This window comes from Bos grunniens, chromosome X (assembly GCF_055505025.1).
Source record: "Bos grunniens cultivar Pamir isolate PY7600 chromosome X, Bosgru_T2T1.0, whole genome shotgun sequence".
NCBI classification, from domain to species: Eukaryota; Metazoa; Chordata; class Mammalia; order Artiodactyla; family Bovidae; genus Bos; species Bos grunniens.
In genome coordinates this window covers 76042817-76056342 of record NC_141194.1, presented here as the reverse complement: position 1 = coordinate 76056342, position 13526 = coordinate 76042817, and the positions used below count along the sequence as shown (strand labels likewise).

At 35.2% G+C, this 13526-nt stretch overlaps 1 protein-coding gene across 6 annotated transcripts in view; it reads right to left on the bottom strand.

The window, feature by feature from the left end:
• Positions 1 to 13526, bottom strand: part of APOOL (apolipoprotein O like) — a 106288-nt gene that overhangs the window by 5776 nt on the left and 86986 nt on the right. For 3 of the 6 annotated variants that reach the window (XM_086386251.1, XM_086386253.1, XM_086386249.1), the window contains 3 exons: positions 9142 to 9233; positions 6589 to 6696; positions 6294 to 6405 (listed from right to left, as the gene is read on the bottom strand). In XM_086386251.1, coding sequence (XP_086242377.1) covers positions 6294 to 6405; positions 6589 to 6696; positions 9142 to 9233 — 312 coding nt within the window. Of the gene's footprint in view, positions 1 to 3118; positions 5194 to 6293; positions 6406 to 6588; positions 6697 to 9141; positions 9234 to 13526 lie in introns of those variants that run through there. The other 3 variants (XM_086386250.1, XM_086386248.1, XM_086386252.1) reach the window with 2 other exon arrangements.

Genomic DNA, 13526 nt, shown 5'->3' with positions numbered 1-13526 from the left:
TTAATGTAGACAGGTTAAGAAACTTGACCAGTGTCATCCAGGTGATAAGTATTGGAACCAGGACTGAATCCAGTTTTGTCTGACTCCCAATGCAACAACCCTGGATCTTCTGAAAAATGGGGGTTAGAGTAGGCAGAAGTGTCACAAAATGTCACAAACCCTGGGGTTAGAGTAGTCACAAAATGTCACAAAATTATTTTTAGTATTCAACATAATAATATATACAAAGTGGTACATATAATACCCTGTGTATGTTAAGTAGGTAAGAATAATTTTTATATTTATTTTGTGACATACACTAAAGATATTTTTCACAATTTTTAAAATTTTAAATATTTTTCAAATTCTGATTCATTTTGAAATGATTTTTTTTTCATTTGAGAAACACATCTTTTTGCCAGAGAGAAATTTAGTTTCTAGTTAAAGGTGAGAAATAGATTTACATACAATTATTTATTTTACATCTACCTTTTCAGAAATAGTTTCTGTTTTATAAACTGGGATAGATCTATATGTAACTTCACCACTAAGTATATTTTAAAAACAGCCAGATCTTAAATAATCACTACGCATGACAAGAATACAGTTCTCCATAGACTTTTAACCTGGAATCCCTTTGGAGGAGGGGAGTCTGTGGATAGAATTCATATGATCTATGAACTTGGATAGGGGAAATTTGTCTTTGTTTTCATTAACCTCTGACTGAAAATGAATGTCTTCTTCAATAATGAATGCAAGCAACAAACCACAATACTATACTCTTAAGAATACCTTAGACTCTGTCACTAATAGAAACCATAGATTTTGTCATATCACACTGCAGTTGCAGATATCTTGAAATATTTATACTTACTACCACTTCAAAATTATACCCTTTTTCAGTATGTTGTTAAATATTGTTGATTAATACAACTAGGGAAGCTCATACATTATTGTGTATTTTGTTTATGTATTTAAAAACATTCTGAGATGGGGTCTGTAGTACAAGTAGGTTAAGAAACAGTTTTTCTGACTGCTCCTTTTCCAAATGTATCTTCCTGGTGGAAGCTTTTGGTCAGTACAAGTGAAAACTGAACTAAGAAATAGTATTATCAAATAGACATACTATAGTTCAGTTCAGTTGCTCAGTCGTGTCCAACTCTTTGCAACCCCATGAACCGCAGCATGCCAGGCCTTCCTGTCCATCACCAACTCCCAGAGTCCACCCAAACCCATGTCCATCGAGTCAGTGATGCCATCTAATCATCTCATCCTCTGTCGTCCCCTTCTCCTCCTACCCTCAATCTTTTCCAGAATCAGGGTCTTTTCAGATGAGTCAGCTCTTTGCATCAGGTGGCCAAAGTATGGGAGTTTCAGCTTCAACATCAGTCCTTCCAATGAATACCCAGGAGTGATCTCCTTCAGGATGGACTGGTTGGATCTCCCTGCAGTCCAAGGGACTCTCAAGAGTCTTCTCCAACACCACAGTTCAAAAGCATCAATTCTTTGGCACTCAGCCTTCTTTATAGTCCAACTCTTACTATAGACATACTATAGTAAGCATTGAGAAATACTTATTTTATGTATGTCTGAATGTGTCTGATTTGCTTAACAATGTCCATCAACTGACTAAGTTTTCTAACACTCTACTAACTTTCTTAATTTATATTCTTGTCCAAAATCTGGTCAAATAGTCAGCTCACCTAAATTTGAAAGGCTCTGTTACCTTTAGATCCCCATCTCTCAAAATTTGTTGAGAGGCTTCAGATTTTTTATTTATTCATAGCTTATGTTGGTCATTATTAACTAGAGGAATGTACATACAGAATTCCCTGTGGAGCTTTTCCTATAATCCACCTGCTTGGAGGCCTCACCTCTGGAAATTCTAATTTATAATTCTTATGTAGAGTGAATTTTAGAAAAAAAAAAAAAAGAAACTCAAGAAATTGTGATGTGGATCCCTCTGGCTTAGAACCACTTAGCCTAGGTCATTTGATTTCTGCCTTTTTAAAAAGGATTTGTCTCATGCTTTTCTGAGTAATTAAAGATTATACCTTTCCTCAGATATTTCTTAATCCCTTTTGATAAAAGGCTCTCTGTCCTCCCAAAGAATTAGCAGTCATAAAACTCTTCTTTAATCTCATTCCCCTAATCATCAAAATGATTTTCTTTGTACTTTATCATAAATCTCTAATGAAAAACTATTTATGCTTAGCTTTTTTTAGTCGACTTAAAAAAAAAACTGCTGTTATAGCAAACAGGTAAAGAATAAAGATGTTTATTAAAAAGCAATGAATTATTGTCTCAAATAGCCATTAGGTATTATCTGTTCATTGATAATTTAGTTCACTCCTTATCTCATTTACATTTTAAGCAAGTTAGGTATCAAAAATAGGACAGATCACTAATAAATTGCTGAGTGAAGTTATGAATATTAGAGATTCTATTTTTGTTTCTTCTGTATAAAATCGGGATGATATTCAGTATTCAGCTGTCTCAGTAACTGAAACACTTAAACATATTAATCATTGCAAAGTGTGTTCTCACACTGATCTATTCTTTCCATTCTTTTTTCTCTCTGGCTTCAGTTTGTCTTTTTTATCCTATATTTGAGTTCATTATTTCTGTCCTCTTTTTGTATACAATCTGCTATTAAACCCATCCAATGAGTTCATAATTTCAGATTCTGTATTTTTCACATCTAGAATATCCACTTGATTTTTTCACAGATTCCAACTGGCTGTGAAATTTTCCATCCTTTCATCTATTTTGTTCATCATATTTTCCATTTGATATATTAGTCATAGTTATTTTAAAGTGCTTTTCTTCTAACTTCAATATTTAGATCACCTGTGGATCTGCTGTAATGTTTTTTTTCTCTTTTCTTAGTCACATCTTCCTGTCTCTTTGCATGACTAATATTTTATTTGTAGGACTTCGCTGTAGCTCAAATGGTAAATAATCTGCCTGCAATTCAGGAGACCAGGGTTCTATCTCTGGATGTGGAAAATCCTCTGGAGAAGGGAACAGCAATCCACTCCAGTATTCTTGCCTGGAGAATCCCATGGACAGAAAAGCCTGGCGGGGTACAGTCCATGGGGTTGCAAAGAGTTGGACACGACTGAGTGACTAACACACATTTTATTTGTATGGTGGACATTGTGTAAAAAAGAATTGTAGAAGCTCCAGATGATATCATCTGCCAGAGTGGGGACTTTTTTCCTTTCTTGGGGAGGGGTAAAGTATTGATACTTATCATCTCCAATCAGGCACTGAGCTGTGTTGCAGTTTATAGAAGAATTGGTCAGCCCTGTTCCTCAGGTATGGTACTCTGTAGCTTCTGATTGACAGCTTGAGTTTCTGTCTCCCTAACACTAAAAGACTGTAGGAAATCTTGTTTTGCCTTTCAGGATTTTGATTTTGGATATTTAGTGTCATGACCTATATAATAATCTGGGAAATATCATGAGGGGAACATGAGTCATGTATGTATGGCACACCTCATCCCTCTAAAATAGGAATCGGCAAATCTATTTGCAAAGGACCAAAGTAAACATTTAAACTTTGTAAACCATAAGGTCTCTATCACAACCACTCAACTCTACCATTTTAGGGTGAAAACAGCCACAGACAATACATAAATGAGTGTGGCTGTGTTCCAATAAAACTTTACTTATTTATGGATACTAAAATTTGAATTTCATACAATTTTCACTTGTCATGAAACATTTTTCTTCTGATATTTTTTTAAACTATTTAAATTACATAGGAACTATTCTTGGCTTGTGAAATGTGCAAAAATAGTGAGCCAGATTTAGCACAAGGTCCATAGTTTGTCAACCTCTATTTGAGAGGGACATTAATCTTGTGAGGCTGTGAAAGATTTCATTCTACTTTCATCATATTTTGAAGAAGTCCATGTCACCAAATTTCCAAATTTGTGATTCCCAAAATAAAAGTTGTCACCAAAAATGTATATGGATGATAGAGGACAATCAAACTCACATTGTGAATTACAATATATTGTTGGACAGTATACACAATCTATTCTGTATGGTGAGAAGTGGTGGCTAGGGACATGCTCCCCTGCTAAGTAATGTGCTCCCAAAGTGTGCTCAATGACAAATTTGTTTATTGGCAAAATGGCACCCCACTCCAGTACTCTTGCCTGGAAAATCCCATGGATGGAGGAGCCTGGTAGGCTGCAGTCCGTGGGGTCGCTAAGAGTCCGACACGACTGAGCGACTTCACTTTCACTTTTCACTTTCATGCATTGGAGAAGGAAATGGCAACCCACTCAAGTGTTCTTGCCTGGAGAATCCCAGGGATGGTACAGCCTGATGGGCTGCCGTCTATAGGTTCACATAGAGTTGGACACGACTGAAGCAACTTAGCAGCAGCAATGATATCTTTTAACACTCGTTGAGAATTTAGTATGTGCTTGACATTGTACTTTTTGCTTTACATGCAATATCTCATTTAATCCTCATAACAATCATGTCAAAAAGATACTATTATTGACTCTCTTTTATAGATGAAGAGACTGAGGCTTGGGGTATTAGATAACTTGCCCCAGGCAATAGAACTAGTACATGTTGGATTTAGGATTAAGATTCATGTTCTATCTTAAAACCTATGTTCATGATCACTACTGTTTTTCACATAATAGACCTTTGGGATTGCATATGAAATGTGGAAATAATGAGTCTCAATTCTGGGTCTACTATATAATCAACCCTGAATGATATACGATAACGATGAATAGTACTGAGTATCTCTTTCCTCTACATGTCTCCTTAGGATGCTTTACATATACCAGATTACTTATGATAGGCAGTAAAAGGTTCCAGAATACAGATGTGAGAAGAAAAGATGTTGGCTAGGGATGGAGAAGGCAATGACACCCCATTCCAGCACTCTTGCCTGGAAAATCCCATGGACAGAGGAGCCTGGTGGGCTGCAGTCCATGGGGTCACGAAGAGTCGGACATGACTGAGCAACTTCCCTTTCACTTTTCACTTTCCTGCATTGGAGAAGGAAATGGCAACCCACTCCAGTGTTCTTGCCTGGAGAATCCTAGGGATGGTGGAGCCTGATGGGCTGCCGTCTATGGGGTCGCACAGAGTCGGACACGACTGAAGCGACTTAGCAGCAGCAGCAGCAGCAGGGATGGTCTGGTCCCACTGATAAGCTGTAACATCTCCACAAAGATCTCTGGAGTTGACAGGCATTTAGAGAAATGACCAGATATATTATATACTTGAGGGAATATGGGCAACTGTGGGTTATTCAGAGAGTCTAAAACCTGTGTAACTTATCTTGATTAGAAAAGAGAGGTGACAGGACAATATTAAAACTCAAATCAAGTTTGTTACTCAGTGAGAGCTTTTATAAAGATTAAGTGATAGGGGAGGAGACTAAAATCTCCTCAGAGGAAATTAGAGACTAAAATCTTGTTTTAAATTAGATAATCTATATGCAAAAGAGGAGCTTGGACTTCGGTGTCAAGAATATCTAGACTCTAAACATAACTCTATTTGTAAACTATAATTTTGGGCAAGTTACTTAAGCTCCCTGAATCTCAGTCTATTTATCATAAAACAACTATAATTACATACACACCAGAGTTTTTTTTTTTTTCTTTTTTGGAGAAGATTGAATAACACATTTATAGCTCTTTGCCCCACAGCAGTTGCTCAGTAAAGGGCACATATTCTCATTATTCTCTAATTCTCTACTTCTGAGTTGGTCCTATTTCCTTTGTAATAAGATGACTTGATGCATAGTATCATTTACTTAGTACAGATAAACCTACATAAGCCAATGACTGGTGAGTTTATGTGAATATACTATTGAACTGATATGTTTCTTTTTGATCATGGTAAAACCATGATGTTTAGAAAGTATAACTGTCACATTTTGATCTCGCATAGTTGCCTGTATCTAATACTAGCAAAGATATTAGTATTATAATTTGTGCTATTTTTACTATTTTATGTTGAAAGTTTTCCTAGTATCTAAACTAAATAAAACTGACTGTGGAAGCAAAGACAGATGGGGATAGAACAAGAAATGGAAACCTGGTATTTCTTCTATATAGGTATGACATATTGTTATAGCCTATAACTAGAAGAATCCAGAAATACACATTTTCCCCTACCTTATTGAGAACCTCATAACCTAAAAAGACACACAGACTACAGATATGAGGACAAAACATTTATGAAAACACATAAATAAATTCAAACTACTAATTATAATACTATAAAGTTATTTAAGAAAATAATTTAAAAAATGAATTATTCCAAACAAACCTGATGTAGATTTTGTCTTTGTTTCAGAGCTGAGTTCTGCTGGCAAAGGCACTGAATGTTTCAGGTTGTGAGTTGTTTCTGCAGGTGTTTCTGTTTCATCAGCGCTTCCTAGCTGTTTACCAAAAAGATTTTTCTTTCATAGGTAAATCATTTTACTAAAACAATAAAATATCCTAAAAAATTATAGCATGCAAGGTAGTATATTCCTTCATCTCTTTTCATTTCATCCTTGACCTCTGTCTAGGACATCCACCTAAACAAAACAGTCTACGTTTTTAGTCCATTTAAATTCTACCTTAGTTTTTTCTTTATGTTCAGGAAGTTTTTTGTTGTTTTTTGTCCACAGTGATTTAACTGCTTCATACATTTGCTGGCTTGTAGCATATGCCTTTTTCCCAGCTACCTAATTAAAAAAAAAAGTGAGTCAAATTATATAAATTTTTAAAAGTTAAAATAACAAATATTTTAAAAAATTATGTCTTGTATTTTATATGAAAAACCAGGTCAGAATCAACAGTAAAACTATAAGTCTCTAGATCATGATAACACAAAGTCTCATTTTCTGTATCTTATACAAAAAATTATTAGCCTCACGATATATATTATTTGGAGGTGTGATTTTCTCAAAAGCTTAACAACATGTCACAGAGATGTTTCCATATCAGATTATATACCAGAAGATCTGCTTCTAATAGCTGCAAAGTCTGTAGACTATAATGAACATATCATAATTCATTTAACAAATCCCCTATTGATGGGCATATGAGCATTATGATTTAACAAATCCCTTGATGATGGGCATCCTTTTTTTTCTTTAGGCAATTATAACCATTTGTAATTAGCACTCTTCCACAAATAACTGGGATCATATACCCTTGTGGTAATTCCTTGGGTATATCATTAAAGATGATATGCATTTTAATTTTTGATACTATTGCCACATTGCGTTCAGAAATTCAGCACTGTCCTACAGCAATTTACACTCCCATCAAGAGTATGTAACTATTTTCCAACCTAATTTCTCAGCAGCAATGTTATGAATCTTTTAAATCTTTGTCAAATGAAAAGGCTAAAAATCAATATCTAAATGATTTTTTAAATTTTCATTTATTTGGTTGCTGATGAAGTTAAGCATCTTTAATATCAGATCAGATCAGTTGCTCAGTCGTGTCCCACTCTTTGCAACCCCATGAATCGCAGCACGCCAGGTCTCCCTGTCTATCACCAACTCCCGGAGTTCACTCAGACTCACGTTCATGGAGTCAGTGATGCCATCCAGCCATCTCATCCTCTGTAATCCCCTTCTCCTCTTGCCCTCAATCCCTCCCAGCATCAGAGTCTTTTCCAATGAGTCAACTCTTCGCATGAGGTGGCCAAAGTACTGGAGTTTCAGCTTTAGCATCATTCCTTCCAAAGAAATCCCAGGGCTGATCTCCTTCAGAATGGACTGGTTGGATCTCCTTGCAGTCCAAGGGACTCTCAAGAGTTTTCTCGAACACCACAGTTCAAAAGCATCAATTCTTCGGTGCTCAGCCTTCTTCACAGTCCAGGTCTCACATCCATACATGACCACAGGAAAAACCATAGCCTTGACTAGACGAACCTTTGTTGGCAAAGTAATGTCTCTGCTTTCGAATATGCTATTTAGGTTGGTCATAATTTTCCTTCCAAGGAGTGTCTTTTAATTTCATGGCTGCAGTCACCATCTGCAGTAATTTTGGAGCCCAGAAAAATAAAGTCTGATCTGCCTCTTGAGAAATTTGTATGCAGGTCAGGAAGCAACAGTTAGAACTGGACATGGAACAACAGACTGGTTCCAAATAGGACAAGGAGGACGTCAAGGCTGTATATTGTCACCCTGCTTATTTAACTTATATGCAGAGTACATCATGAGAAACGCTGGACTGGAAGAAACACAAGCTGGAATCAAGATTGCCGGGAGAAATGTCAATAACCTCAGATATGCAGATGATACCACCCTTATGGCGGAAAGTGAAGAGGAACTAAAAAGCCTCTTGATGAAAGTGAAAGTGGAGAGTGAAAAAGTTGGCTTAAAGCTCAACATTCAGAAAACGAAGATCTTTAATATATTAGGCCATTTATGTTTCTTATTTTGTGGATTGTTTGTTCATATACTTTCTTCATTTTCTTAGAGGGCATTCATTGTTTTCCTATTGATTTACAGAAGCTTTTAATATATTGAAGGATATTATTTAGTCCTGTATTATATATGTGCAAATAACTTTCCCAGTTTTTCATTTATCCTTTAACTTTGTACATGGTATACTGTGATCAACAGAAATGTATGACTCTGATGTAGCAAAATACATTATTTTTTATCTTTGATGGCTTCTGGCTGTGTTTTAAGAAGGCCTTTCCTATCTCAAGATTATACAAAAATACCTTTCTGCTCTTCTAATATTTTATAGCATTATATTTTCTCATTATATTTTTATTTCACCTGCAATATTTTTGCATGATATTTGGTAAAGGTCAAAGTATTTTTCTGAAATGTCAATTATTCCAACACATTTCTTGAATAGTCCACCTTTTCTTTACACACTGATCTGAAGTGCCACATGTACATTAATCCTCAAATCATCATTTATATTGTTGAATTATATGTTAACAAACTAATCCTATTTATTTGTGATAATCATGTAATTAACAATGGCATTAACAAGCTGAGATGCTAATGTCATTTTGCCAACAGAGTTGCCACCAGAGTTAATACCAACTATATTTCCCTGAAAATTAAATGTTACAGGTACTGTGTGACATTTAAATATTGTCACACTGAGAATTTAAACAAATACTGAAATGAAGCTATCACTTAAAAAGAGCTTACCTTTGCAATTATTACTGATTGAACGGGGTAGCAAACAGTTGCTCCCAAAGTGGCCAATCCCAATGGATAAGCAATTCTCTTAAACCGAGAACCTGTAACATTCAAACAAACAATTAAACTCCAAACAGATGCTGCCAGACACTTGATGCTTTTAGAACTTTAATGTTTTCTTTGTTCCCCTTTAAGCCATCATCTATGCTAAGTTATTTTTTAGGTAAAAACACCAATCAAGATGAGAGTTAAAATGTCCTTAAGTATTACAGTTCAATTAATCTCCCTTAGTTGTCACATTCAATTTAAGAAAAGTATTCTCAATCTAACATTGATAATTACCTACACAAAGGGGGTTGATAATTTTCTTCTTTTTAAAAGCTAGGTATTTTTTCATGTCCTAAGAAACCCAGAGTTGTAGCCACAGTTTTTCCAAGTTTGTAACACCATGTTAAACTGAAATGGACTCTTTTCAGATATCTTTTTTTTTTTTTTTAACTAACTCTCTAGAAAGCTGAAATGATCCAGCTAACTAATAAAGATTTTAAAAGGTACATAACTCCTTCATGTCATTGCTTTAGAATACTGAAGTAATAATTTAATAATTGCAAGTAATTTGTAATAATTCATTAATTTTCACTATTGCCTTAATTAAGCATCTAGGAGTCATTTTCAAAGTGTTTAAATTAGCAAAATTCTTCAAAAAAAATCTTCCAAATAGAACCTAACTAGGAACTTCATATATAAAATCTATAGACTTGAAGTTACTCCAGTTAGCCTGAGGAAGTGAAGCTCATATCATGCCCTACCTACGTGGCTTTTCCAGTATTCCCATACCACCACTGAACACTTTCATGGAACCCTAGATTCTACAGAATAGTTTGAAACCCACTACTCTAAGCCGTAGCTTAGTTCAAACAGACTGTTAGTTCAAAACAGTATGTATCTTAAGTGCTTGTGTGGGTACACTTGACTCTAAATATGATCTGGGAAACTATTATAGATATTGCAATTTCTAATTATGGTAAATACTTTTATTCTCTGGAACAGAATTTACAACTCAGTTTAAAAATTGGACAGTTTATCTGGTATATCAGTAAAATATACCAGTTTATCTGGTATATCAGAAAAATATATCAGGCAACTTAACAGTTTAGGGAAGGTAAAACAAGATGTATTTCTCTATCTGGTTTTGACTATTAGTAATGAGGCCTTCTACAGTCATGTCTACAATAGATTGAGCATTGAGGGAGGTGGGTAGGTAGGCAGCTTCCACCCTTAGTTTTACTTTCCTTTAGATATAGACTGGTTTTGGTGATATTGGGAAAGAAGGTATAATTATATTAAAATATGTCTTGCTCACTATTATCCTAGTATCTGTAGTTTGGTTCTTGATTTTACTGACCTAATATTTCTTAATGTAGGTTTCCTTGACTCAGCCAAATTCTAATTCTGCTGCTCCTAAACTTGGAAAGTGGCAGTTTTTCCTTTATGTGTCATCTTATTTTATTCTTTATTTACTTTTTTTGTACTTGCTATACTTCTTAAAATCATTTTAAAATTGAAGTATAACCATTTCTTTATTGATTGACATTGAATAGTATACCATTCTCTAAACAACTATCCAAATGTCTAGTGTATGATGCATACATATGCTTGGATTTATTCTGTTTTTTTCATATGAATATATATCTATGGAAAAAAATGAAAGTGTGGTTAATTTACAATGTTGTGTTAATTTCAGGTGTATAGCAAAGTGATCTAGTTATATATATTCTATTTCAGATTCTTTTCCATTATTGGTTATTACAAGATATTGAATATAGTTCCCTGTGTTATATCATTGTTGTTTATCTAGTTTATATATAGTAGTGTGTATATGTTAATCCCAAACTCCTAATTTTCCTCCCTCTCTCATCCCCACTATCCCCTTTGATAACCATGTTTGTTTTCTATGTCTATGATTCTATTTTTGTTTTTTAAATAAGTTCATTTATATAATTTAGATTCCATATATGTGATATCATATGATACCTGTCTTTCTCTTACTTCACTTACTATGATAATTTCTAAGTCCATCCATGTTGCTGTAAATGGCATTATTTCATTCTTTTTTATGGCTGAGTAATAATATTCCATTCTCTCTGTGTGTATATGTACACACAAGATGTATTCTTTATTATTTAAATATTAAAAAGATTTGCATTCATCCTTTCTTTACTTGATATAAAAGGCCAGGTTACAAGAAAATAAATTGCATTTGTGTTCAACTGCCCTACTCCTATAAGTAGGAAATGACTCTAGACATAGTCACTAACTAGCTATATAATATGTACTATGCAATCACCCAATGATTTCCTTTCTCTAGAGCTCTATCTGTAGCATTATATGATTACACTAAACCAACATCTTTCATACTTTTTTGACCATGACTCACATTGAAGAACAAATTTGACCTATCTCTCTTTGTCTTTTTCTATTTCTCTTTCTCACACACACACACACACACCACTGAAACAAAAGTTTCACAATATTTATCCATACTGAGTATAAAACACTCATATTTGCTATCCTCCTCTATTTTATTTTTGAATAAAATGCTTCCTGAGAATCACCATATTTATTTCACTACCTACTTATAAACTGAGCTCTGTAATTAAAAAAAAAAATATTGGGTTAGATTATTCTAGCTCTGACACTTTGGAGTCATTGTGGATGACCTAAGGAACAGTTTCTCTTACAAGTGGATTATGAGAACTGAGTAATACACTTTGGCCAGTTTCCTTTAAAATTGAATTCTTTGTCTTATTGTTACATATGGTGATCTTGGTTTTCAATGTCTTTCCTAACAAATAATTTATAATATGTATGCAATTAGAGGTTGCATATAGTGTTAGAATAAAAACTATGATACAAGGAGCCATTAATACTATCTATAAAGAAAGTGTTAGATCTATTGTGATAGATACATGGGCTATAGTAGAATACTGGAATGTTTTTATAACTTACAGAGGTTTTATATGTGATTAGGTATACTTGGACTGAGGCTACTTTAAAGACTAAAGCTGGGTAAACCAACAATAATGTATCTGATGTCAAACTCCAGGCTGGTTCAGACATGTGGTTCAGCTGGTTCTAACCACATGTAATTTAGTTTGGAGATAATGACTGGCATTGGGAGACAGAGGATAAATGGAAGGCGCTCAAAATGCCTACTGACCAGAGAACTGACCAGCTTAGTAAGGGCTTAAGTGAGGAGGGGAGGCAGTAATTCCTACTGAGAGAGATTTCCATACCAGAGATGGAAAATGGGCAAATACAAAATTCACCATGTGCTTATGAGAGTTATTTAATGATGTGCAGAAAACAGTTAACATATGCCCAAGACTGCTACCATTAGTAAGGTATGCTTGCAAGACTGGCAATTAGCTGGCACCTGGAAACCTGACTGGTAAGTAGTTCACTACACTAACAGAAACTGTTTCCTAAATCACAAGAATGGATCAGTTCAGTTGAGTTGCTCAGTTGTGTCTGACTCTTCACGACCCCATGGACCACAGTACGCCAGGCTTCCCTGTCCATCACCAACTCCTGGAGTTTACTCAAACTAATGCCCATCGAGTTGGTGGTGCCATCCAACCATCTCATCCTCTGCTGTCCCCTTCTCCTCCCGCCTTCAATCTTTCCCAGCATCAGGGTCTTTTCAGATGAGTCAGTTATTCGTATCAGGTGGCCAAAGTATTGGAATTTCAGCTTTAGCATCAGTCCTTCCAATGAATATTCAGGACTGACTTCCTTTAGGATTGACTGGTTGGGTCTCCTTGCAGTCCAAGGGACTCTCAAGAGTCTTCACCAACACCACTGTTCAAAAGCCCCAATTATTCAGTGCTCAGCTTTCTTTATAGTTCAGCTCTCACAAATAACATGGTTTATGCTGAACCACTATTGATACTTTCGTTCTGGGAGTCTGGAGTCTTGGTACATGCCAGAAAGACAGTGTTTATATGACTAGCCTCCAATAATAGACTCGGTCACTCAGTCTCTAATGAGCTTCTCTGACTGACAACATCTCATAAGTATTGTCACAGTTCATTAGTGGAGGAATTAGGTGCATCTTATATGTGAACCATGAACTTCCAGATGTTCAAGCTGGTTTTAGACAAGGCAGAGGAACCAGAGATCAAATTGCCAACATCTGCTGGATCATCAAAAAAGCAAGAGTGTTCCAGAAAAATATATATTTCTGCTTTATTGACTATGCCAAAGCCTTCAACTGTGTGGATCACAATAAACTGTGGAAAATTCTGAAAGAGATGGGAATACCAGACGTCCTGACCTGCCTCTTGAGAAACCTATATGCAGGTCAGGAAGCAACAGTTAGAACTGGACATGGA